At 53.8% G+C, this 20,326-nt stretch overlaps 9 protein-coding genes across 9 annotated transcripts; 2 read left to right on the forward strand and 7 right to left on the reverse strand.

The window, feature by feature from the left end:
- Nucleotides 1–1,134: 1,134 nt before the first annotated feature.
- On the forward strand, nucleotides 1,135–1,814 carry BDY24DRAFT_367326 (glucose-repressible protein). The gene is made up of 4 exons (XM_076637974.1): nucleotides 1,135–1,217; nucleotides 1,358–1,373; nucleotides 1,475–1,615; nucleotides 1,702–1,814. The coding sequence occupies exons 2-4, from the start codon at nucleotides 1,359–1,361 to the stop codon at nucleotides 1,759–1,761; spliced, it is 216 nt and encodes a 71-aa protein (XP_076492222.1). The 5' UTR covers nucleotides 1,135–1,217; nucleotide 1,358; the 3' UTR covers nucleotides 1,762–1,814.
- Nucleotides 1,815–1,929: 115 nt separating this feature from the next.
- Nucleotides 1,930–3,584, reverse strand: BDY24DRAFT_241633 (uncharacterized protein). The gene is made up of 2 exons (XM_076636723.1): nucleotides 3,004–3,584; nucleotides 1,930–2,940 (listed from the first exon to the last, which is right to left on the reverse strand). The coding sequence occupies exons 1-2, from the start codon at nucleotides 3,093–3,095 to the stop codon at nucleotides 2,121–2,123; spliced, it is 912 nt and encodes a 303-aa protein (XP_076492223.1). The 5' UTR covers nucleotides 3,096–3,584; the 3' UTR covers nucleotides 1,930–2,120.
- BDY24DRAFT_404477 (transcription factor domain-containing protein) lies at nucleotides 3,136–6,840 on the reverse strand. Its single transcript, XM_076642507.1, has 13 exons — nucleotides 6,703–6,840; nucleotides 6,250–6,272; nucleotides 6,074–6,107; nucleotides 5,892–5,967; nucleotides 5,727–5,781; nucleotides 5,056–5,653; nucleotides 4,921–4,981; nucleotides 4,646–4,840; nucleotides 4,422–4,574; nucleotides 4,259–4,334; nucleotides 3,956–4,185; nucleotides 3,620–3,859; nucleotides 3,136–3,550 (listed from the first exon to the last, which is right to left on the reverse strand). Exons 1-13 carry the CDS (start codon nucleotides 6,782–6,784, stop codon nucleotides 3,190–3,192), a joined length of 2,184 nt encoding a protein of 727 aa, XP_076492224.1. The 5' UTR covers nucleotides 6,785–6,840; the 3' UTR covers nucleotides 3,136–3,189.
- A 1,755-nt stretch (nucleotides 6,841–8,595) lies between these two features.
- On the reverse strand, nucleotides 8,596–10,175 carry BDY24DRAFT_445192 (non-canonical purine NTP pyrophosphatase; the record flags this gene model as incomplete). The annotated part of the gene is made up of 8 exons (XM_076644901.1): nucleotides 8,596–8,792; nucleotides 8,920–8,958; nucleotides 9,183–9,333; nucleotides 9,505–9,610; nucleotides 9,732–9,796; nucleotides 9,883–9,940; nucleotides 10,050–10,090; nucleotides 10,154–10,175. The coding sequence occupies 8 exons, from the start codon at nucleotides 10,173–10,175 to the stop codon at nucleotides 8,702–8,704; spliced, it is 573 nt and encodes a 190-aa protein (XP_076492225.1). The 3' UTR covers nucleotides 8,596–8,701.
- On the forward strand, nucleotides 10,171–11,728 carry BDY24DRAFT_404482 (GNAT family N-acetyltransferase). Its single transcript, XM_076642508.1, has 7 exons — nucleotides 10,171–10,315; nucleotides 10,386–10,396; nucleotides 10,484–10,542; nucleotides 10,654–10,744; nucleotides 11,011–11,120; nucleotides 11,273–11,401; nucleotides 11,629–11,728. The coding sequence occupies exons 1-7, from the start codon at nucleotides 10,295–10,297 to the stop codon at nucleotides 11,676–11,678; spliced, it is 471 nt and encodes a 156-aa protein (XP_076492226.1). The 5' UTR covers nucleotides 10,171–10,294; the 3' UTR covers nucleotides 11,679–11,728.
- A 442-nt stretch (nucleotides 11,729–12,170) lies between these two features.
- Nucleotides 12,171–13,207, reverse strand: BDY24DRAFT_404485 (uncharacterized protein). The gene has a single exon (XM_076642509.1). The coding sequence runs from the start codon at nucleotides 13,141–13,143 to the stop codon at nucleotides 12,322–12,324; it is 822 nt and encodes a 273-aa protein (XP_076492227.1). The 5' UTR covers nucleotides 13,144–13,207; the 3' UTR covers nucleotides 12,171–12,321.
- A 587-nt stretch (nucleotides 13,208–13,794) lies between these two features.
- On the reverse strand, nucleotides 13,795–15,078 carry BDY24DRAFT_372725 (uncharacterized protein; the record flags this gene model as incomplete). The annotated part of the gene is made up of 5 exons (XM_076638213.1): nucleotides 13,795–13,844; nucleotides 14,048–14,142; nucleotides 14,224–14,465; nucleotides 14,536–14,644; nucleotides 14,822–15,078. 5 exons carry the CDS (start codon nucleotides 15,076–15,078, stop codon nucleotides 13,795–13,797), a joined length of 753 nt encoding a protein of 250 aa, XP_076492228.1.
- Nucleotides 15,079–15,729: 651 nt separating this feature from the next.
- Nucleotides 15,730–18,141, reverse strand: BDY24DRAFT_242356 (uncharacterized protein). The gene is made up of 5 exons (XM_076636726.1): nucleotides 18,049–18,141; nucleotides 17,213–17,950; nucleotides 17,026–17,092; nucleotides 16,590–16,953; nucleotides 15,730–16,512 (listed from the first exon to the last, which is right to left on the reverse strand). The coding sequence occupies exons 2-5, from the start codon at nucleotides 17,902–17,904 to the stop codon at nucleotides 15,947–15,949; spliced, it is 1,689 nt and encodes a 562-aa protein (XP_076492229.1). The 5' UTR covers nucleotides 17,905–17,950; nucleotides 18,049–18,141; the 3' UTR covers nucleotides 15,730–15,946.
- A 201-nt stretch (nucleotides 18,142–18,342) lies between these two features.
- Nucleotides 18,343–20,271, reverse strand: BDY24DRAFT_419211 (uncharacterized protein; the record flags this gene model as incomplete). The annotated part of the gene is made up of 8 exons (XM_076643946.1): nucleotides 18,343–18,375; nucleotides 18,466–18,525; nucleotides 18,841–18,848; nucleotides 18,929–19,000; nucleotides 19,227–19,356; nucleotides 19,464–19,566; nucleotides 19,668–19,748; nucleotides 20,063–20,271. The coding sequence occupies 8 exons, from the start codon at nucleotides 20,269–20,271 to the stop codon at nucleotides 18,343–18,345; spliced, it is 696 nt and encodes a 231-aa protein (XP_076492230.1).
- Between the last annotated feature and the right edge of the window lie 55 nt (nucleotides 20,272–20,326).

A 20,326-nucleotide genomic window follows, 5' to 3' on the forward strand; every position in this document is an offset into this window, starting at 1 on the left:
AGAAGGACGGCTGACGCTGGCGAGAGTGGATGAGACGAGGACTATAGGAGGACGAAGAAGGAAGAGAAACAAAAGAAGGAGAAGGAGGAAGGAGGGAGGTCAGCTTTGTCTTTTCATCTCTCCCTCTCTTCGAGAGCGGCGTTCTGAAGCAGTCCAAGGAGAGGCTGAGGAGTACTCACTGGTAGTAGCGATCAAAGCAGCAGAGAGGACTTTCATCCTGGTGGGGGTTGGGAGGGGAAGGGAGAGGAAGGAAAGGACGTCTTCAACCTGTCTTCTCAAACAGGACGGCGCAGACTCGTGAGTCACCGAGAGCGTTTCAAGAAAAACTTCTGGTTGACTGAGTTGAGGAACGGGATATCATCTTGCTAACGTTTGTAGACGACCTCGTGGCGACACAAGATCATCTTTTCTGATGACTGAAGGCAGGGAGATCGCGTCGGGCTCAACTGTTTTGTTTCTTTGGTGCTTCTCCCCTGTTTTTTTCGGGCTTCCATCTACTGCAGAGCAAAGAAGCTGGACTCCTTCACTTTCAAGGAGAAAGTTGCACCGACTCAGCAACCACGAGAAGCTTTGAGCCTGCAAAAGCGTGGATCTCTCGACGCGCCGAGAACGCATGCATCCGCAAAGGTCGTCTCGTTCTCACCTGGGTGGAATGGTCGTTGACCCACAGCACTAGAAAAACATACGCTGGGCGTCTGAGTTGGTTTGGTATAGAATCTGACCTCGATTGGTGGCCTCCGAAAAGACGACGAAGAACGAACGCTGGCTCGCTCTCTCGGAGACAGATTTCGCAGATCATGTCAATCGAATTTTTGGGATGTCGCAAGTAGGTAGGTTTGGGATTGGACGCATACATGCTGCTAGGGCTAGTGGGAAGAGAGAGAGAGAGAGAGAGAGCAAGACGTCGACGCGTTCCTTCCTTCTCTCCCCCCGAGCTTCTTCCTTCCTTCTTCCTTTCGCTTTCGTCACCTCTCCTTAGTATCATAAATTGCTTCCTGACCTCTTACGTCAACACCTCGGAAAGAAGGGCCGTCCTAGCTGCGCATTTCTGACGAAAGCTGGTCATCGACTCGATGGTGGGGGCTGCCTTGGAGGGCTGAAAAGGCCAGCTTTGCTTCTTCCTTCCTTCCTCTCATCAACCACCACTCCCTCCCACTCTCAACTCCATCCACCTCTTCAACCCACTCACCCCACCCCAACCCAACCAACTTTTCAATGTTCGTTCAACCTCTTCTTCCCTCACCCCTCAGCTCAACGAGGATTCCATCTCATCTCATCTCGCCTCGCCATCTCGTTTCGCTGACGTTTTCTTCCTTCCTTCTCCTCTCCTCCCCACCTTCCTTCGCTGCTCTTACAGAATGGATACCGTCAAGGTGAGCCTGACTTACACTTCTATATATCCGTTCTTTCGGTATCTTCTCATGTCTCCATTCATCGCTGACCTCCCTTTTGTTCCATCCCTCTCCCTCTTCAGGCCGCTGTCAACTACGTCTCAGAGACCGTCCAGGGTGTTACCGCCGAAGGAAGCAAGGAGGCCAACAAGTCTGTGGCTAAGGATTCCAACGCTTCCATCGGAACTCGATTCGACGCTGCTACTTCGGCTGTTGGAGACAAGGTGCGTTCTCTTGCTCTCCCTCTCCTCCCTTCTTCGTTCGTTCCACGAAGCTCACTCGTCCTTTCTTCGCCCTTTCCTTTTCTCAGGTCGACCAGCACGGACACGAGGCTGATGCCTCTTTGCAGAAGGAGAAGGTCAAGCACTAGATTTAGTCTCTTTTGAACTTTGAAACGAACCGAATGAATGCATTGTCTCTTGATTTTTCGAGCTCAGCTCAGGAAGGAGACCGTGAGGAAACGAAAGTGATCACAAGTGAGACCTTTTGTAACAGAATTTGAAGATAGAAACGTATGACTGAGCGTCGTTGGAAGAGTCTTCTGTGGAAGAGACGAAGAGATCCACCCCTCGTGTGAAAACGACGACGCGTCGTCGTTCCTCGCTCTACTTCTTGTTCCACATTTCAGTTGGTCCTTGCTATCCACGTATCGCACAGGTGAATCAACACTTGTCAATAGACTGAGTCGCACGACTAGCAACAACAATTCTCCCTCCTTCGAGCACCCGCTCAAGGACGCGACGACGGTCCCGCTCCTCCTCCTCCTCCTCCTCCTCCTCCTCCTCTCTGCTGCTGATGCTGCCATCCTCCTCCATTCCCGTTCCCACTCCCGTATCCTCCGAGCTGCTGCTGATGCTGCTGATACGAGTGCTGACTCGAACCTCCCCACGCTGACGGCGAAGCGAGACCGTAATCCGAAACGACGAGACCTGGGTTCGAGGCGTTTGTGAGGATGGGATTGAGGATGGGAGGTTGCGAGTAGGAAGAGTAGGATGGGTAGTAGGGTTGCTGTTGAGATGGTGGTGGTTGAGGTTGGGCTGAGAAGGCTGGAGGTCCGGGGAAGAGGGTCTGTTGAAGGGACCGGCGAGGAAGAGAGCGAGAGTAAGCGAGCTTCAGTGAACAAAGAGAGAGAAAACATTCGGAAAAAGAGATCGAACGCACCATCGAAGGATCGTTTCCATCTGCGAAGAAATCTGGGAACATCGCTCCAAAGATCGCGTCTCCTCCTCCTCCAAAATCGAGGTTGAAGTCTCCTGCGGGAGACGTGGGGTTGGGAGATTCGGAGAAGTTGGATCGGTCGCCGCCGGGGATGTTGGAAGGAGTAGGTAGATGTCGAGTAGAGCTCGAGTTGGAAGCAGTTCGAGTGAGGAGAGGAGGGGATGGTTCCGAGCTCGAGAGAGGCGACTTCTTCATCTCAGTCGATGCTGCGATTCGGAAGGCTTCCTGAGCAGCTTCGGCCTCGGCTACCCGCTCCTCGCGAGCTTGACGACGAGCGATGGACTCGGCGAAGTAGTCAACCCGAGGAGCGGCGAGGACGGCAATGGGAGCGCTGGAAACGAAGATGGAGGGTCAGCACGCGTCTCGTCTTCAATCGAGACCGTCTCGAACTCACATCGTCTTCGCCATCCCCCAGAACCTCTTCGAGTACCGTTCCAGTAGAGATACACACGTCTCAACCTCGCCCATCGCCACAGAGGGATCCATCGCTCCGTCTCCACGCGTCGCATTCCCACCCCAAACCGAGAGGCAGAGGACCAAAGCAGAGCCCTGTCGAGACGAGAGCAAGAACAAGACAGGGTCAGAAATATTTTGAGGCCATGATGAGGAAAGAGGGAAAAGGACGGACGTAGCAGGCGAAGAACCCGCTGGAGAGAATCTGGTTCGTTCGTCGGTCGTACTCGTCGAGGATCCGAACGCAAGCTTGGGCGGCTGCAAAGGTGGTGGCAATGAAAGCCGGTGCCGAAGAGATGGGATGTTGAGGAGATGGAAGGAAGGGTCGATGGAGGAAGGACTGTTCGAGAACAGAAGATGTCAGTTGGTGCGATTGAAAAAGCGAAGAGTTGGCGTATGAACTCACGACGAGATTGTTGTACGAGAGGGAAAGGTTGGCGGAAAGTCTGTAGTCAAGGTTGGTTTCTCTGGAAGGATCCCATCGGAGCCTTAGGATAAAAGGTAGCTGTGAGCAAAGACGCGTCGAGAACGAAGGAAGAGGGACGAGATCGACGAACCTCGAAGGCACTGAGTCCAACCACTTATCTAGCTGAGCTTGAAAGCTTTGAACGAGTTGAAAGGAAGTGGGACCTTGACGTTGAGGGTTGATGCTATAGAGTTGAGCAGTGATTCGAGCGGCGATGACGGAGAGCTGAGCTTGGAGAACGAAAGCCTCGACTCTCGATCCCCCTTCGTTGGGCAGTTGTTGACCTCGATCCTCCCAGAATTCAGTGTCGAAGTCGAGAGTTGCGTCGTAGCTTTGGATGGAGAGGGCGAGAGAGTGTGTGCATGTCAGCCTTCCGAGCGAGTGAAGGAGGGAGGAAAGGGGATAGAGTTGGAGAAACAGAACTAACTCTTCCTCTGAGAGGTTGACTGGCCGACCGAGGATACCACTCATTTCGACGTCCAGGATAATGAGGCACCAGAAGGCGCGTCGGAAGAGCTCGTTCTCGATAGGATCCTTTCCTCTCTGCGTTCCTCGTCTGTGAGCTCCGACATCGATGGCAGCTCGTAGACCTTGACCCGCCAACGCCCAGGATATGCGTGGTTGACCGTTCTGGACTCGAAGGAACATGACGAGAAGCTGGAAAGAAAGAAGGAAGGGAGGGGTGGGGGATCAGCTTGAGAGTTGAGACGCGTCGAAGAGAGAGACTCACCACTGCGATCTGAAGGTCAAAAAGGTCCGTAGGTGCGAGAGGTGGCTTCGGAAGTTTATGGAAGGCGTGGTAGTATCTGTAATCAAGAACAGTAAACTGCGATTAGATGAGGAAAGAGACGAAAGAGAGGTCGGAGAGACGGCAGGAGATGAGTTCAACTCACATCCATCCCCGAGAACAATCTCCCTCCACTCCTCCGTCTTCTCGAGGAAACCTGACTCTCGAGTCGTCGATGAAGATAGCTCCAACGGCAAAGACGAGGAAGCACAAGCGAGCGAATCCCTGATCGACGAGGTATTTCTTCTCGAGATATTCACTGGAGGAAAAGGAGATATCAGCGATCAATCCTTGACGAAAGAAGTGAAAGCGGAAGGTAAGGGAGCTCACCTGAGAAAGTGCGACTTCTGGAGAAGAGCCATCTCCTCACTGGGATATGTGAAGTACGAGTCGATGAGACGTGAAGCGAGATCCTCTTCGGGCCACGAGTCGAAGACGTTGGGAGAGGTCAGGGCGTAGAGCTCGCGAGAGACAGGAGGTGGCATGTCGGGTCTCCAAGAAGATGGTTCCGGAGTGGACTCCCAGCTGGTCCGAGAGAGGAAGAACGGGACTGTCAGCGGGACGGGTTTGGATCGACGAAAGAGAGGACTTCGATGTAAACTCACACAGGCGTAGCGTACATCATTACTCCAGTCGAAGCAGGGTGTACTGCAATCTCTTCCCAAACTGCAAGGGAAAGCAAGAGGACAAGGTAAGTCAAAGAAGACACAGGGGACGGAACGCGACGCGTCTCTACTCACATCTCGCCGAGTTCTCTCCGTACTTGAATCCCATCGCACTCCAGAGCAGAGGCAGGCCAGATGACTTCCCCATGAAAGACTTCAATTGACCTTCATCAGGTCTGTTGAGCCTAACAAAGTCTCGAACGAAATCGTCCTCGTCGGCGTCCTTCCCTTTCTGCCTCCTCTCCGCCGATGTCGAAGCTGGCGGATCTTCTCTCGCTTGAGAAAGCCTTGGCGACGGTCGAACGCTGGACGAAGGGAATCCAGGAGATGCTCGACTTGAGGATGGGTTGCTGAAGGCGCTGTTGGATCCCGAGCGAGTCGAGGTCGGCCAAGTTGAATGTGGAGTAAAGGGGGTGTGATAGGGAACAGGGAGAGGGTGGTAAGGTGACGCTCCAGAGCTGGGAGAAAGGTCTCGAGGCAGGCGGGTGGTGAGTTGAGGAGAGGATTCGGAGGAGGTGGAAGACTGTCGAGCCATCCGAACGGTGGGACCTGAGAGCGAGGAGGGACCAGCGACGGGTTTTGGTTGGATGGCGGGACGACGTCCAGTGAAATTGGATTGATCGAGGATGACAGGTCCTCCGAGCTCTTCTTCGAGATCGATCTCAGGGTTGTGCTGAAGGAAAGTAAGGATGAACGCGTCGAATCAGGTTGATTGTCGGGGAAACGGCTCCGAGAAGACTACTTACTTGAGTCAGAAGCTCCGTCATCCTCGTCAGTCGAAGTTCCAAAGACTCGACGTATCTGAAGAGGAAGAAACGAAGAAAAGACGGCGTTGGCTCAGGTCTGATCGTGCGCGTCGGCTCGAACTCTAACTTCGCCTCATGAGCCGCTAGAGGACGATCTGGACTCACCCTTTGGGCGTAGCTCTCCTCTTGGAAGTTTCCAGGTAGGTGCATTGAAGGTTTGAGAGCGTGCAGTTCGTGCAGCCTGGAGTTCGAGACGCGTGGGGAGGAGGCAGAGGAGAGCGACGGGACTTCAGCTTCGAACCCGACGAGAAGATCTACAGAGGAGGTACTCAGAAATGGGAGCTCACGGTTGTCGGGAGTCTCGGCTCCATCGCATCGATGCTGAACAAGATGAAGAGATAGGGGTAAGTGCGAGCTTTGAAGAAACGAAGGAGTGGGGGAAAGTGCTGGGCGAAGATGGAACGAGATCCTTCGAGCTTCGAAGCAGGATGGTGGGCAGTAGTAGCATGGAAGTTCGACGAACCTTTCGCTTCCTACATATATCACCTGTGAGAGGGAAGAGGGAGTCAGCCTTCAGCTCGATGGGAGGAGAGAAAGAAGGAGGGAAAGGTGGTGAGGTCAACGAGGAGCGATGAGCTCTCGCTAGAGCTATGAGAGTGGTGACAATCCAAGTAGCGACCTCGCAGTCATATTGCTGTATATCGAGAGAGCACGGCATGGGTATGTTTGTATAGCCAGAAGGGGGTTCGGAGGGATGAAGAGTCGAGGGCTGAGCGCAAAGGATGAGCTCGACTTCCTCCCTTCCTTCATCCTTTCCATCCTTTAACAAGACCTGTAGCAGCCCAGCCCATCTGAGCTTGCGCATTCCACGACTGCGTGATGGCCGGATCGATCGCATTTCGATTGTCCCGAGTCCAAGACAGGCTGAAAACAGGCTGAGAGAGGCGGAGGAGGAAGGGAGGGAAAGAAGACTCACAAGCTCGAACAATCTTCCGCTTCTTCGCGCCCTCGTCTTCCGAGTCGCCTCGATCTCGATTTCTAGGGAATCTAAAGCTCATCCGGGTGGCTTGTAGGGGTAGGTCTTGATGTGAAGAAGAAGAGAAGAGAGGGAAGGAGGAAGTTGAAGGTGAAGGAGGCCTCCTCCTCGAAATCGCAGGCCGCCTTCGCGCTTTTCCACCGCCCTCTCTTCTGCCTCCGACCACCAGCATCTCGTCTTTTCGACGTTTTTGATCGCCAACTCTGAAGATTCTGCTGGGCTGGTGGATTTGAAGGGGTCTCTGGAGCGCAAGGAGCCAGCAAAAGGGCCGAGCTCGACCTGTAGTCTCGTCGCTCTCTGGCCGTTGCGTCTCTCCTCGAGCAAATTCTCCCGTCGCCTTCCTCTTTGACATCTACTCGAGCACTCAATCTAAACTCCTCTTTCTCCACAGATGCTTCCTGTCGCAGTCCCCAAGTACTTCATCAAACAGGGGAAGAACAGCCGATCGTCGTTGTCGAGGTCGACCTTCGCTTTGATTGCCTTCTTCCAGCACTCTTCTTTCTTCCTGGTCGCCGTTTCTCCTCAAGAATATCTTCTCCTTCCAACCATCACCTTCTTGTCTTCAACCTATCCCTTTGTTCCTTCCAGGTTTCCCTCGTCGCTGCAGGTTCAGCAGACTCACAGATCGAATCATGAGCGACTCTCCCGCTCCTCAACCCTTCACTTCGGTCCCTTCGCCAGTCGAATCGACCACCTCTCTCCCTTCATCATCTGTCGAAGCTCAACCTACAGCTCCCTCGACATCCTTCGATCCTTTCGCTGCCTCGACGTTGTCGTCGTCGTTCGTCGTCTCCTCTCAGGTCGATGATGCGAGCTCAGTGTGAGTCTGAACTCTTCGAACCAGCAAGCCTCCGAGCAAACAAGTGACCAAATCTTCATTCTTTCTCGTTTTCGAAGATCTTCTGCGCTGGCTCCCACCGCGACCGACTCAGCCTCAAGCTCAACCAGCTTCGACGCGTGAGTCTTCACTTCTCTTCCTTCTCTTCCTCCATCTACAGTATCGGCTGACTCCGTACTTCTCATCTCAACCCCTTCAACCTTCTCCTACCCCATTCACATAAGCAGCATCTCCTCCCCCTTCTTCACCTCAACCTCCTCCTCCCCGGCTCTCCCCTCGGACGCGTCCCCTTCCTCCTCCCAAACCTCCCAAACCCCCTCCACCTGGGCCAACCTCCTCCCCATCTACGTCACCTCCTCGGTCGTCTTCCTCGTCCTCTCCCTCGGACTCGCCCTCTTCCTCTGGCGTCGCTCCCGTCGTCGTCGAGCCTCAAATCGTCAACAACTCGAATCGACTTCGAACTGGGACGGGGTCGCTCCCGGGGGAGGAGAGAGGTGGACGTGGTGGTCCTCGAGAGGACCTTCTTTAGATGCTCGGAGTCGGAGTCGGACTTCGATTCTTGGGGACGGGGAGGGTTCAACGACGACCAAAGGACGCGTCGCAATCAACTCCGACCCTTTCTTCCTCGACGATGCCGCCCACTCTTACTTCCACACCACACCTCAAGCAACCTCTCTAAGGAACCCTCCGAACTTCCAGTTCCACATCTCACCCGCAACGACCACCTACTCCTCCAGCGAGTCTCCCACCATTTCGATCCTCCCTCCTCCTCCTCGTCCCGCTCGGTCGCCGCATCGACCTAGCTCGCAGCCTGTCTCACCTCGAGAGAGGAAGTTGGAGGAGGAGGGAGTGCCGCCGGGTTGACTGAAACGAGGGTGATGGGCTTGGTTCTCGCAGGGAGGATAAGGAGGGAGGTCTTAAGTTTCGTTGTTCGTTTTCGTTTTCGTTCTCGTTTTGTTTCTCTCTTTCTCGTAGATCTTTGCGGGTGTTCCTTCTTTCCTTCTCGTTCACATTTGTGTGCATCATCCATCGGACTGCTCTAGCCCAGATCCATCTAGAATCCCAATGCACGCTCCTTGTACACCTCCCCGCCCCTCCACTTTAAAGCGAAAGCAGATGCGCCTTCAACAGCTCCATCGCTCGTCCTCGATGGGAGATCTTGTTCTTCTCGGAAGATTCCATTTCGGCGTAGCTGCGTTTGGACGGACGAACGAAACGAAGGAGGGGGGGTCAGTTCGACAAGGAGAGCAAGAGGGAGTACAGACAGAGAAGAGAGGGAGGAGAAGAGGGGAAGGAAGAAAGGGGTAGGTGGAACGCACGTAGTCTCGAATCCATCGGGTTGGAAGATGGGGTCCCATCTGGTCGTTTCGAACAGAAAGAAGGAAAAGAGAAAGAGAACGGAGAGGAAGAGCGACGCGTCAGTTTCAGTTCAACCCTCCATCTCTCCTTCCCCTCCCTGCCTCCATCAAGCCCAAGCCCATCTACTCCTCCACTCTTCTCCTCGCATCACCAAGGCCGCGAGCATTAAACGCCAGACCCAAACTCTCCGACCAAGGAACGAAGACGAGTCGTTCACACTCACCCGAACACCTTTTCCCCTCTCGCGGGCACGATCTTGCCCTCTGTCCTCCCCTCGAACACCAACGGTTCGGCTCCAGGTCCTGAAGAGTAAGCGAAGGAGCAAATGGCGGTGGCTGCTTTGGATTCGAAGCCTGCGAGCATCTTGTTGAGGCCTGGTTGGGAGAGGGAGGAGAGAACGCGAGTCAGTGAAGAATAAAGAGAGGGACAAGAAGGTGGAGAGAAGAAGGAGAGGAGAGGAGAGCATAGGAATCAAGGGGGTGATAAGAGGGCGAAAGGACGAGAAGGGGAAGAGGGGAAGAAAGAGCGTCGAGGAGTCGACTCACCCTCGTGCCCGACGGCTGCCATAAAATCCTTGATGTAAGGACCTGGGAGACCGTTCAGAGCTCCGAAAGCGAGAGAGGTGTCTTCTGTGACGCAGGGGCCACCGATCTAACAGCGGAAATCAACCCAGAACGTCGAGTCAGAACCGAGAGGAGACGGAGGGAGGGCGGGAGGGGTTCGGTTGAGCTCGAAGAAGGACGAGCTCGTCCGATTGCGAGAGTAGACCGACCTGGAGAGCAGCCGCTCTGCATTTAGCTTTCGCGACCTCTATTGTAGTTCCTTGGATCTCGGGAACTGTGAAGGAAAGAGAAGAGAAGAAGGGAAAGGAGAGTGAGCTCGGAGGACGGGATGGGTGAGCTCGAGAGCGGATTGAAGCTCACGATCGTCGAGAGCTTGAGAGGTGACTTCGATTCCTGAAGTTCCAGCTGAGAGGATGGCCTATATGACCAAGCGAGAGAGTCAGCCTTCTTGTTCGCTCAAGGAGGCGGGGATGGGAAAGCAAAAGGGACGAGAGACGAGAAGGAGGAAACCCGTCAAGCTCTCTCACCTTGACTTCCTTCAACTTGTTGGCATTCCCGGTGACGAAGACTGCCAGATCAAGCAGCGTCAGATATGTGTATATCGATGCGGCTGATCTTGATATGAGCTCACCGAAAGATCTAGCAGCAGACATGGTTGGAGGGAAGAAGGAGGAGAGAGCACTTGAGATTTCATTGAGGCTGACCTCCAACGACGACCCTCCTCTCCTGCCCTCCTCAGCCCATCTTTTCTCTCAGCTTTTTTTCTCTCAACATGAACATCCGAACAGCAACAGTGAGTCTCCCTCTAGTCCCTTCAACTTCTTGCTCTGAGCTGACTCTCCTTTCTGCGTTGTGAACTTCAGGTCGATGATCTGTTCGTCCTCTCCTCCTTCCTCCTTCTCCCTTCCCTCTCGAGCTCAACCCAAGCCGATCCTGACCCGTATTCGCTTCGGTTATCCAGAATTGGCATGCAGAACGCCAACATCTTCAACCTCCCTGAAAACTACACCATGAAGTACTGTAGGTCTCTTTCTCTCTTCAAACGAGTCGAGCTCAACTCCTCCCCCTTCCTTCCCCTTCAGTCACCTCGAGCTCACTCCTTTTTTCTTTTCTTCTCTTGGTTCTCTACAGACCTCTACCACGCTCTCACCTGGCCTCAACTCTCCTACGTCGCTGAAGAGACCTCAACGGGGAAGATCGTAGGCTACATTCTCGCAAAGATGTAAGTTGAGCTTCTCTCCCTTGCCCTCCTTCCTTCACCTTCGACTTGGACCTCGGACCCTCCTCTCATCCTCTCAGCCCCTTCGGCTCAACGTGTATGCCCTCCAAGCAGTCTCGCCTATACCCTCACTATTTCTCTCTTCGCTTTGGCTCTCCCAAACCTCGCAGCGAGCCCTCCTCGAAGCTCAAAAGATCGAAGCTGACCTGACCTCCTCTTCCTCGCCTCCATCTCTCCCGTTCTTTAATCTCGCTCCTCACACTCAACAGGGACGAGGACGCCTCCCCAACAGAACCCCCTCACGGCCACGTCACCTCCATCTCCGTCCTGCGAACCCATCGGCGTTTAGGTCTGGCCAACAAGCTCATGAAGCAGTCTCGTGAGTCGGGCTCTTCCCGTCCTCCTTCTCTCCTTTCGTCACTCTCCATCTCTCAAGACTGGGACATGATCTCGACGAGGTGAAGACACGAAAGTGCACGATGCTGACTCTAGTTCTCGTTCTCGTTTCGTTGGGTTTCGTTTGTGATGCAGAGGAAGCCATGTCGACTGTCTACCAATCCGCCTACGTCTCCCTTCACGTCCGTAAAACCAACCGAGCGGCCATCTCGCTGTACAGGGACTCGCTAGGGTTCGAGGTCCATGATGTGGAGATTTCGTATTGTGAGTCTCTTGCTCTGTTGTTCCTTGCTTTCGATCGAGACGAGACGAGAGTGGAGTCGAGCTCGAGAACCTCTCTCGACTCGGAGTAGAGTGTTCTTTCGGAGCGTACGGAGTTCCATCGAAGGGAGTTGAGCTGGATAGGACTTTTTCGGACCTCGAGCTTGAACGAAGTTAGACGCGACACTGACCCTGCCTTTCGTTTTCTTTCTTCCCTCACTCGCCTCAAGACGCCGACGGAGAGGACGCCTACGGGATGAGGTTGGATCTCACCAAGTAGACCGCAGCCTTAAGCCTAAAACAGAAGATCCATGAGGGTTTCCTACTTAAGGCTTCGATCTTGGCAAGGATGGTGACGGAGAGAGACGAGGAACGAGGGAGGAGGGAGGAACGAGCCCGAGTCGCGTTCTTTCTTCTCGCATTCGTCCTCGGCTGCCCCCTCCTCCTCTCACTCCCCACGCACGATCAACTGCATGTTCCCTTTGGCCACTTCCGCTCAGGTTCCTGCATGTGAGGATGGACTCTTTCCTCCGCTGGAGAGTGCGACAAGATATTCATCGGACCCGTCGACGTCGACGCGTCTTCGATTTCTCCCTCTCCTTCCCGCCATTTGTTTCTCGATTCAGTCCTCTATCGTAATGTGGAGAGCACAATTTTTCCTAGTTTTCTTCTCGTCTCACCTTGTGGTAGTAAGCCTCCCCTCTTCTGTGTCCTTTCTGGCGAGGAAGAAAGCGCCTGCTCCCTCGTCTTCGACTTCCTCAAGCTGGGTTCACAAAAGGGAGAAGGGTCGTAAAGATCGTAAAAGGGAGAGAGAGAGGATTCAAGTAGAGTAGCGTGGCTGTTCGTAGATAGAAAGAAAAAAAAGGGGGTAGTCTAGTAGGAGAAAGCGAAGCGCCGAAGCGAAAGCTCAAACTTCAACAATCTCACTCCTCGTCCGAAACGATCTCAAAGTACTCCTCCTCCCCACCACCTTCAACAGCAGCACTCCCCGGAACTTCACCTTGTTTATCTACCTCTTCCTCATCCTTCCCATCCTTCTCGAAAGCCTCCAAAATGGCCTTCAACTCGTCGACACCATCCAACTCGTTCTCCCTCCAAAGCCCCACCAACTCCCTCAACTTCCCTTCCAACTCCCCATCGACCATCTCTCTCCTTTCCTCCTCAGACATCTTCTCAGTCACCTCCGCCATAGCCAGCACCAGTTCCAACGGCAGGTCGTAGGATCGAACGAGAGTCGCGACCTGGGAATCCGTCAGAGCGAGAGACTTGCCGATCTTGCGAAGGGTGTTGATAGCAGACTCCTTGGTTTCAAAGTTGGTGAACCTGGTGATCTTGGAGGTGATGTCGAGGAAGAAAGATCGAAGGGAGGTTTCAATTGTAGAGGCGAGATCCATGCGAGCAGAGTTGGTGAGGCCGTCGTCGTTCGTTGAGCTCGAGGTCACCTTCTTCTTCTTCTTCCCTCCTCCTCTCCACAACCCTCCTCCCCCTCCCCCGTTGTTCAAAAGCTTCCAAGCGTTCGAAGAGTGCTTGGAGAAGTCGATGATCTCCTTTCCGGCTTCGATTTCCTGATCCTTGAGGGCCTGGAGGGCAGAAGCGTAGACGGAGGGGTTGGACTTGCAGGCGGCGAGGAGGAGTTTCGATTGTGCGAGCGAGGAGAGAGGGAGGAGAAAAGAGATGGATAGGTTTGAGGGAGCAGGGATGAGAGGAGGTGGCGGAGAGGGAGAAGCACGCCGTCGTTTGGACATGGGTTCTCGGAGAAAGAGAGGGGAGAGATGGGTGAGGGAAGGAGGGAAGGAGACGTCTAAATGAGCTCGACGCTTTTTCTCTTTCGACCCTCCATCCCTACCAACCGCGTCCTTCGATCCCTCCTCCACCATCTCTGAGCTCGCTAGACACTTTGGAGTCCGAGAAGATGCGCCAAATTGATCCGAGGTTCTTCAAGAAAGCGAAACAGCTTGGATAAACTTCTCCTTTCTCTCACGACGATCTCGCTCTTGCTCCGTCGGTTCGTCTCGCCTCCCTCCTTTTGTCTGGCGTCGAGCTTTCGCTTTCTCCTTATATCTAACTCTACAATCTCCTCCTCTTTATCTTTGCATTTATCCTCTAACAGAGCATCAACGGCAAGACTGAAAGAGGCACAAGCTCGTCTGCTTTCCGACCGAGTTGGTGTTGAGCTCGAGTTTGAGGAGTGGTTGAGAGGTTTCGGAGTTTGGTAGGTTTAATAGTCAGATACCATGGCTCTCTTTTATTCTCATTCTAAATCTTGTGTTGCGGTCGAAGCGAAAACGGAGAGAAGAGGTATCTGAAGAGGGAGAGCCCGACGCGTCGTCTCTTTCGGGCGCTCTGACCTTCAGCAGAAGTGAAGAGAGATACAAGTAACGTTGAAGACACAGAGGCTACATAGGACCCTGAAAGCGACACCGGACGAAACAGACATGGAAGGAAGCTAAAGAAGCAGAACGAAGGGTTCGAAAAAAGAAAGAAAGCAAAGACCCGATGCGTCAAATCATCCCTTGACACACTCTTCATCGGAAGAGAGATTCCAACCTCGGATGCAGGAGTCTGGATTGAAATCCAAGAGATGACATGTATATCGTTTCAGTGTCTGAGCGTCGAGAGGCTGGAGCGGAGAGGTAGAAAACAACTTACGAGCGACGCACTTCCCCTTGACGCAAGAAACCTCGTCGACACCTTGAAGATCCGAACAGTCGACCCCAGCTCCTCCGATACAGCCTCCACATGAGCTGACGATAAATAAAAGGGCAGTCAGTCAAGGAAGCTCGGAGAGCGAGCTGTCAAAGAAACGGATTCGAGATCGAACTCACTTCAAGTTGTCCTTAACGTTCATGCAGCTCAATCCCGTCTCGAGAGGACAGGCCAGCTCTCCGATGGGACAGATTTTACCTCCAACGAAGGCAGACTTCTCCTCGGTCCTCTTCTTCTTGAAAGCGGGCGAGGGCAGGGCTTGATTCACGACGTTGTTGCTCGGACACGACTCGAGATAGGCTGCTCTTGTGAACGCGAGTCCTCCGGTGTAGATCTGGTCGAAGTCCCGAATAGATATCAGCTACAGTTTCAGAGAAAGGTCGGAAGAAGAACGGACAGAGCGAAAGAAGAAATCGGATGGTTGAACTTACGCACGTCGCGTCCGGCGAGAGAACGTATCCCAGCGCGCCTCCGCATCTATCTACAACGGCAGTAACCCATGCAGAAGCATCTACGTATCCGGAGCAGGTAGGTGGGTAGCTGTATGATCGATAAGAACGAAAGGGAGTGCATAATGGCCAGTCAGTTCTCGTTCCTTGCCCTTGTTCGAACAACGGAACAACGACGAGCTTAGGACTGTTTCTTCTTTCCATCCGCTTTCTTCGCGAAGAGAGTCCCGCTTCACCTCCCTACCGATGGAGAAATACACGGACTAACCCTGTGAAAGTAAAGCATCCCCCGTCGCCGGTGAAGTAGACGTACCCAACCGCGTTCGGTCTCAGATCTGCTCGAACGGAACACAACACCTGTGTGAGTTGCATAGGTTCCTGTTGCAGTCCTCCGCCACCAAAATTCCAGAAGCTGGGGACGACATTTGAGAAGTCGGTGTAAACTCGAGCGTGGGTGGAGAGGGAAAGCTTGAGGAAGAGAAGGGAGAGGAAAGGGAGGGACGGGAGGAAGTGGGTGAGGAGCATCGGATTTCGAAGAGGCGAGGGAGGGAGAAGGGCAAGAGCGATGGAAGAGGATAAGGAGGGGAGGGATGGATTGATCTTGAAGAAGAGAAGGTGGACGTTGAAAGAGAAAGGAAACGAAGTCCCCTTGTTGATCGCGTCGAAACCCAAGCAGGTCCAAATGTCGGAAAGGCTTGAAGCTTGAATTCGGATCTGCTCCGCCCATCACCGATTCACCCTTCTCTTGCTTCCGATGCGAAACCAATTACAACGTCGGAAACACATACAGCTGATCGAAGTTGCTTTCCAAGAGAAGGATTGTTGAATTGGTCCCTTCGAAACGACGCGCGTCGCGACGGATCGTTTTTTCGCCTCCCCTTCTTTCTTTCTTCCCTCGCGAGAAGAACTTCTCCCTCGAGCTGCTCCCTCTGCTACAAGGTACTGGAATGTAAACTCTGAAAGGTCCAGAAACAAAACGCTCGCAAGCCAGATACCCTCGAGGTTTCAACCGTTTGGATTCTTTGGACGACGGAACACCGTTTTCCGACGGTTCGAGTCAAGTTCCACCGCCTTCCCGTTAGAACTAAACGGACATAGGATCCAAGGTCAAAGAAGATTTGAACAAAGCCACCAAGTTGTAGCTAGACTAGACTACCTAGAACTAAAGAGCCGAGACGAGTTCGAGGTCAAAAAGAAGAACGACGGCGGACCAGCTTCGAAAGCTCTCCTACCGGATAACCAGCAAGCTGGGTCGAAGCTCAAGCTCAAAACCACGTACTAGAACGTCGTGATCTCCATCGACTGGCTCCTCGGTATCAAGCAGCCGACACGATCCAACCCGACTCAACTCTCCTCGCTCCCCTTCCCTCCCTCCTTCGTCCCGCCCTCACTTTCACGTCCTCCAACAAGCTGCACACCCCTTATCGAGCTCAAAAGACTTGGCACCTTGCTCAGTTTCGACATTCCTGCTCCCAGACCGAGATGGCGAGATCGTTTCGTCGACGGTTGAGCGACCTTCTCCTCGATTGGACGTTTCGTCGGACTCGAAGTTGACGCAGATGATGAAACCGAGTGGTGGTCTGGTTTTCGTTTCAGAGGAGGTAGTGGTGGCGGTGGCATCGATCCTAAGAGGGAGGGTGACGAGGTGGAGGTTGGGTTGGTTTTGAAGGCCGAGGAGGTTGGGAGGAGGAGATTTGGATGTGGTGGGATAGGGAGAGCGAGGAGAGGGAGAGGATCTGGTGTGATTTTGAAGGAGGAGATAGGTTTCGAATGGGAGCGGAAGGAAGGTGGCGGTGGAAGACCTCTGAATTGAGATGACGGTTGAGGAGTTTTGGACGAGGAAGCGAGAGCGTTGGTGAGGGGTGGAGGAGCCGAAGTTGGAGCGGGATTGGGCGTCGCATCGGATAGTGGTAGTAGTTGGGGTTCGTATTTGAAAGCAGGTATGCTCAGGATCGAGTTCTGAGAGAGACAGAAGGAAAAAGCGAAAGACGCGTCAGAACGCGTCGAATGCCGGAACCGAAAGAGAACAGACGGGCTCACCGACGACTCTCCCGTCCTCCGTGACTCATCAAACTCATCCCTCCTCATCCTTCCAGGAGCGGTCGAGCTCACTCCCTTCCCTCTCCCACTCCTTTCGCCACCACCAAGCAGCACCTCTCTCCCTTTCCCTTTCCGATCCAGCTCCTCCTGCTGCCATCTCACCTCGTACCCCACCTCCCTCAGCATCACTCCCGTCGTCAAAGAGTCCTTGACCCAGTCGAAGCTGACTATCCACTGGGCTGGTAGTTTCTTCTCGAGGATGGAGCGTTGAAGGGTGGAGAGCGACGAGGAGGAGGTTGGGAGGGAAAGGAGGACGTGAGAAGCTGATTGAAGAGAGGGAGTGAGGGAGGCGCCGTTTTGCTGCAGCGTGGGAGAAAGGTGATAGGTCAGTCAGCAAGAAAAGATACCAAGAGGAAGGATCGTTGGACTCACAAGAAGGGAAGTGATGAGCTCGGACGAGAACGACGTGTTTGGTTCGACCCAGCACCAGGTTGGATTGCTGCGAAGGATAAACAAACAACCTGATGAGCTTCTCCTACATCTCTATCATCTCTCAGAGCTTTGTTCGAGAGCAAGAAGCTCAGGGAAAGGGAAGAAACGAAGAGAAAGACGAGCTCACCCATCCTCCCTGAACAACTCTCCTTCCTTCTTCTTTGAATTCCCTCTCCACCCTCCCTTTCCCCTCCTCTGAGTCAAGACGACCTCGAGCTCTCTCTTCTCCTGCTCTTCGCCCTCTCCCTCTCCAACCTCAGCTTCCTCTTCTCCCTCTCTCGGTTCGACGAGCTCTTCTTCCGCGACGTCCTCCCTCAAGCCATCGACCATCCCCTCGACGATGGCCTGAAAGTCGACCTCCACGACCTCGTCGTTCTCGTTCGTATAGTCCTTGTACTTGTCCGCTATGGCATCGATGGCTTGAAGGTAACGGAGGTAGGCTTCGTCTAGAGCTTGGGCGAAAGGAGAGGAGTCGGTTGGAGGAGGAGGAGCCGTGGGTTGGGAGGAGGAGGGAAGGGGAGGAGTCGGAGGATGAGCTTGTTGAGTTAAGAGTTGCTGGAAGAGATCGAAAGCTGGATCTTCTTCTTCCGATTGAGAAGGTTCGTAAGAGGAGGGTGGTTCTTCGTCTTCAGCTTCTTGGGAGGAAGAAGAGGGAGGGAGGACGAGCTGGGAGGAGTAGGCTGGAGGAGGAGGACCGTTGGAGGAGGAGCTCGAACCGGGTTGCGAGAGGGAGGAAGTCGGAACGAGGACGGTTCGATGGGTTGGAGGGGGTGGCGAGAGAGACGAGGTCTGTAGGAGAGTTGAGGTGGAAGGAGGCATGTTGAAGAGAGGGAGGAAGAGAGGGGAGGTTGAGGCCGAGGTCGAGCTGAAGGGAGAGGGAAGGGATCGAGGTCAATTTCTGCTGCTACAGAGCCTTTGAGCGGGTTGAAAGATGTCCTAGGTATGTTCGAGAGGGTATCTCACCTAAGAGTCAAGAAAGAGAGGGAAAAATGGAGGTCTGCCGAAGCGGATGCGTCGCCTCGAAGGACAGTCGACAAGGGAAGGACGAGGTGGAAGTTGAGTCTCGACAAAAAGAAGGCGCGTTCCTTCCCCTTCTGTTTCTGCCTCCGCGTATCTTCTCTGACGAACGAGGCTTCCTACAGGATCGATAAGATACACACATATACAGATAGAGTGGAGAGTGAACCAGTAGTTAAGAGCTTCAAAGGAGGAAAAAGAGCAAACAAAGACGGACGACGCGTCGCGTCCAATCTCCCTTCAACGACAAAGACCAGCCTCGAGCACAGGAGCCTGGAGCAGATTTCAAGACAGAGGAAGGATCAGCTCACCGGATCACAAGTGGGGGAACGAGAAGCAAAGCGGAACGAACGAGAAACTCACGAACGTGACACCTCCCCTGTTCACAGGCCTCCCAACCCTAATGGACACCCTCCACAAGGTCTGACGAGACGGTCAGAGGAAGGAGCAGATCAAGTTCCATCGAAAGACGAGAGGCGAGTCGAAGTCGAAAACCAAAAGGAAGGAGAGGCCGGGAGGTGTGCCGCTCGACCAAGACCGAACCCATCCCTCCTCCAGCTTGCTACTAGCCAAGATTCGAGCGTTGTAAAGACATTGCATACCTAACTAGATATACGTCCGCTGAGATCGAGAGAAACCGTGGTTGAACCAGATTCCAGGAGAGAGAGCGCAAGGCGATTTCCGAATGGTGCGACTGCTGGAAGAGAGAACAAGAACGCAGAGCTCGCATCAGTGAACGATCTGGACTGAATAGATGACAGAGAGGTGAATCCCAGTACGAACCCGATTTGAGTCCCAAGGGAAGGCAAGGAGGAGAGAAACGAACGTCCACCGTTGACGAGGGAGAGAGAAGAAGATCGTTCGTCGACGGTTTGAAGCGGTCTGTGCAATCTTGAACCTGAAGAGAGAACACCTGAGAGGCTGGTCAGTTCATCGGAGTATCCCAGCGAAGCGAGATCGATGGGAAGACCTCGAACTCCCACTCGGACGACGAACGACGGACGACTCACCAATGCCTCCCCCTCCCTCTCTGTCCCTCCCTCTCTTCTTCCTCGCTCCCTCCGCCTCACAAAAAGCTCTTCAACCCGATCGTATCACCTCACCTCCAGTTCAACTCCTCCCACCCTCGCCTCCATTCCCGTTCCCCATCGTTCCCTCTCCCTTCTCTCCTCCCATCGCCTCCGCGTCGAGCATGGCAGCCTTGAGCTCAGGGAACTGATCCCACAGCGAGCTTTCGAGCATCTTCCTGTAGGACTGATCATCGCAGTGCAAAGAAACGAAAAGCAAGACAACGGTCAGCTCGAGAAAAGAGGACGTGGGACGAAAGGGAAAGGGAGAGGAAGGAGAAGGTCGAAGCTCACCTCCACAGCAACCAACCTCCCATGAGCGAGCTGATTCTCCCCCGAGGCTACGACGATGAGATCCCGAGTGTGTTGATGAGGGTTCTTGGAGGCGTCGAGTAAACTACAAAGGTCAAGAAGAGGGAGAGCGTGAGCTTGAGATCTTCGAGCGAAGGAGGGGAAGAGAGCTGCTGCTCGAGCTCATCGAGAAAGGAGGAAACATACTCTAGCACTTCCAAAGGGACCTTGGCAGTAATCCTAGGTTTCATAGCTGCTACTTCCGCTATCGACGAGATGGTTTGGGCTCTGTGGGTGGAGGAGAGAGGAGAGAGGAGAGAGGAGAGAGGTCAGCGAGGTGAGCTTCAAACGAGGAAGGAGAAGGAGAACGAATGAAGCTCGGAGGGAATCAAGCTGGTAGAGAAAGGAAGCCTCTATACATCCTCTAGCGAGTCCCCTACTGGTTTGTTGTATACCGAGCAACAACGAGAAGGAGGGAGCTCGCTCGCTCGAACGAAAGAACCGTCGAGCTCACCACCTCTCCTTCCTTCCTCCTCTTCTCCTCCTTCTTCTCCTCCCTCCTCTTCAACCCCCTCTCCCATATGCATGCACCTCGTACTCACGTAGCCTTCGCAATCAACCCTTCATCCCCCTTCTGGGTCGACCCAGCTCTCGCCTGCATCTCCGTCAGCCCTTGGTACAGTCCGAGCAAGGCCATCTCGAGCTCGTTCTCAGCAGAGCCGACGGGGTTGTAAGTCGGTTGAGAAGGGTGCTGTAGAGGGATATGGTGAGGTGTAGGTTGTTGAGGAGGAGGAGGGGAGGAGTTGAACATGGTTTCGAGAGAGGGAGAGGGAGGGTGGTGATGGTTTGAGGAGAAGGAGTCAGCG

Source organism: Mrakia frigida (genome assembly GCF_051309035.1).
Source record: "Mrakia frigida strain ATCC 22029 unplaced genomic scaffold BDY24scaffold_53, whole genome shotgun sequence".
In the NCBI taxonomy this organism is placed as follows: Eukaryota; Fungi; Basidiomycota; class Tremellomycetes; order Cystofilobasidiales; family Mrakiaceae; genus Mrakia; species Mrakia frigida.

Coding starts and splice junctions, on each gene's coding strand:
- BDY24DRAFT_241633 (XM_076636723.1), bottom strand. CDS start 3,095: ATGGATCCCTCTGTGGCGATGGGCGAGGTTGAGACGTGTGTATCTCTA. Junction 2,941..3,003: donor TGGGGGATGGCGAAGACGAT/GTGAGTTCGAGA, acceptor CTTCGTTTCCAG/CGCTCCCATTGCCGTCCTCG.
- BDY24DRAFT_404485 (XM_076642509.1), bottom strand. CDS start 13,143: ATGTCCAAACGACGGCGTGCTTCTCCCTCTCCGCCACCTCCTCTCATC.
- BDY24DRAFT_367326 (XM_076637974.1), top strand. Junction 1,616..1,701: donor CTTCGGCTGTTGGAGACAAG/GTGCGTTCTCTT, acceptor TCCTTTTCTCAG/GTCGACCAGCACGGACACGA.
- BDY24DRAFT_404477 (XM_076642507.1), bottom strand. CDS start 6,784: ATGAGCTTTAGATTCCCTAGAAATCGAGATCGAGGCGACTCGGAAGAC. Junction 5,654..5,726: donor TGACGGAGCTTCTGACTCAA/GTAAGTAGTCTT, acceptor ACTTTCCTTCAG/CACAACCCTGAGATCGATCT. Junction 3,860..3,955: donor GTCAACCTCTCAGAGGAAGA/GTTAGTTCTGTT, acceptor CTCCATCCAAAG/CTACGACGCAACTCTCGACT.
- BDY24DRAFT_404482 (XM_076642508.1), top strand. CDS start 10,295: ATGAACATCCGAACAGCAACA. Junction 10,745..11,010: donor GGCTACATTCTCGCAAAGAT/GTAAGTTGAGCT, acceptor CACACTCAACAG/GGACGAGGACGCCTCCCCAA. Junction 11,121..11,272: donor CAAGCTCATGAAGCAGTCTC/GTGAGTCGGGCT, acceptor TTTGTGATGCAG/AGGAAGCCATGTCGACTGTC.
- BDY24DRAFT_242356 (XM_076636726.1), bottom strand. CDS start 17,904: ATGCCTCCTTCCACCTCAACTCTCCTACAGACCTCGTCTCTCTCGCCA. Junction 17,093..17,212: donor GAGTTGTTCAGGGAGGATGG/GTGAGCTCGTCT, acceptor TATCCTTCGCAG/CAATCCAACCTGGTGCTGGG. Junction 16,954..17,025: donor AGCTCATCACTTCCCTTCTT/GTGAGTCCAACG, acceptor CCCACGCTGCAG/CAAAACGGCGCCTCCCTCAC.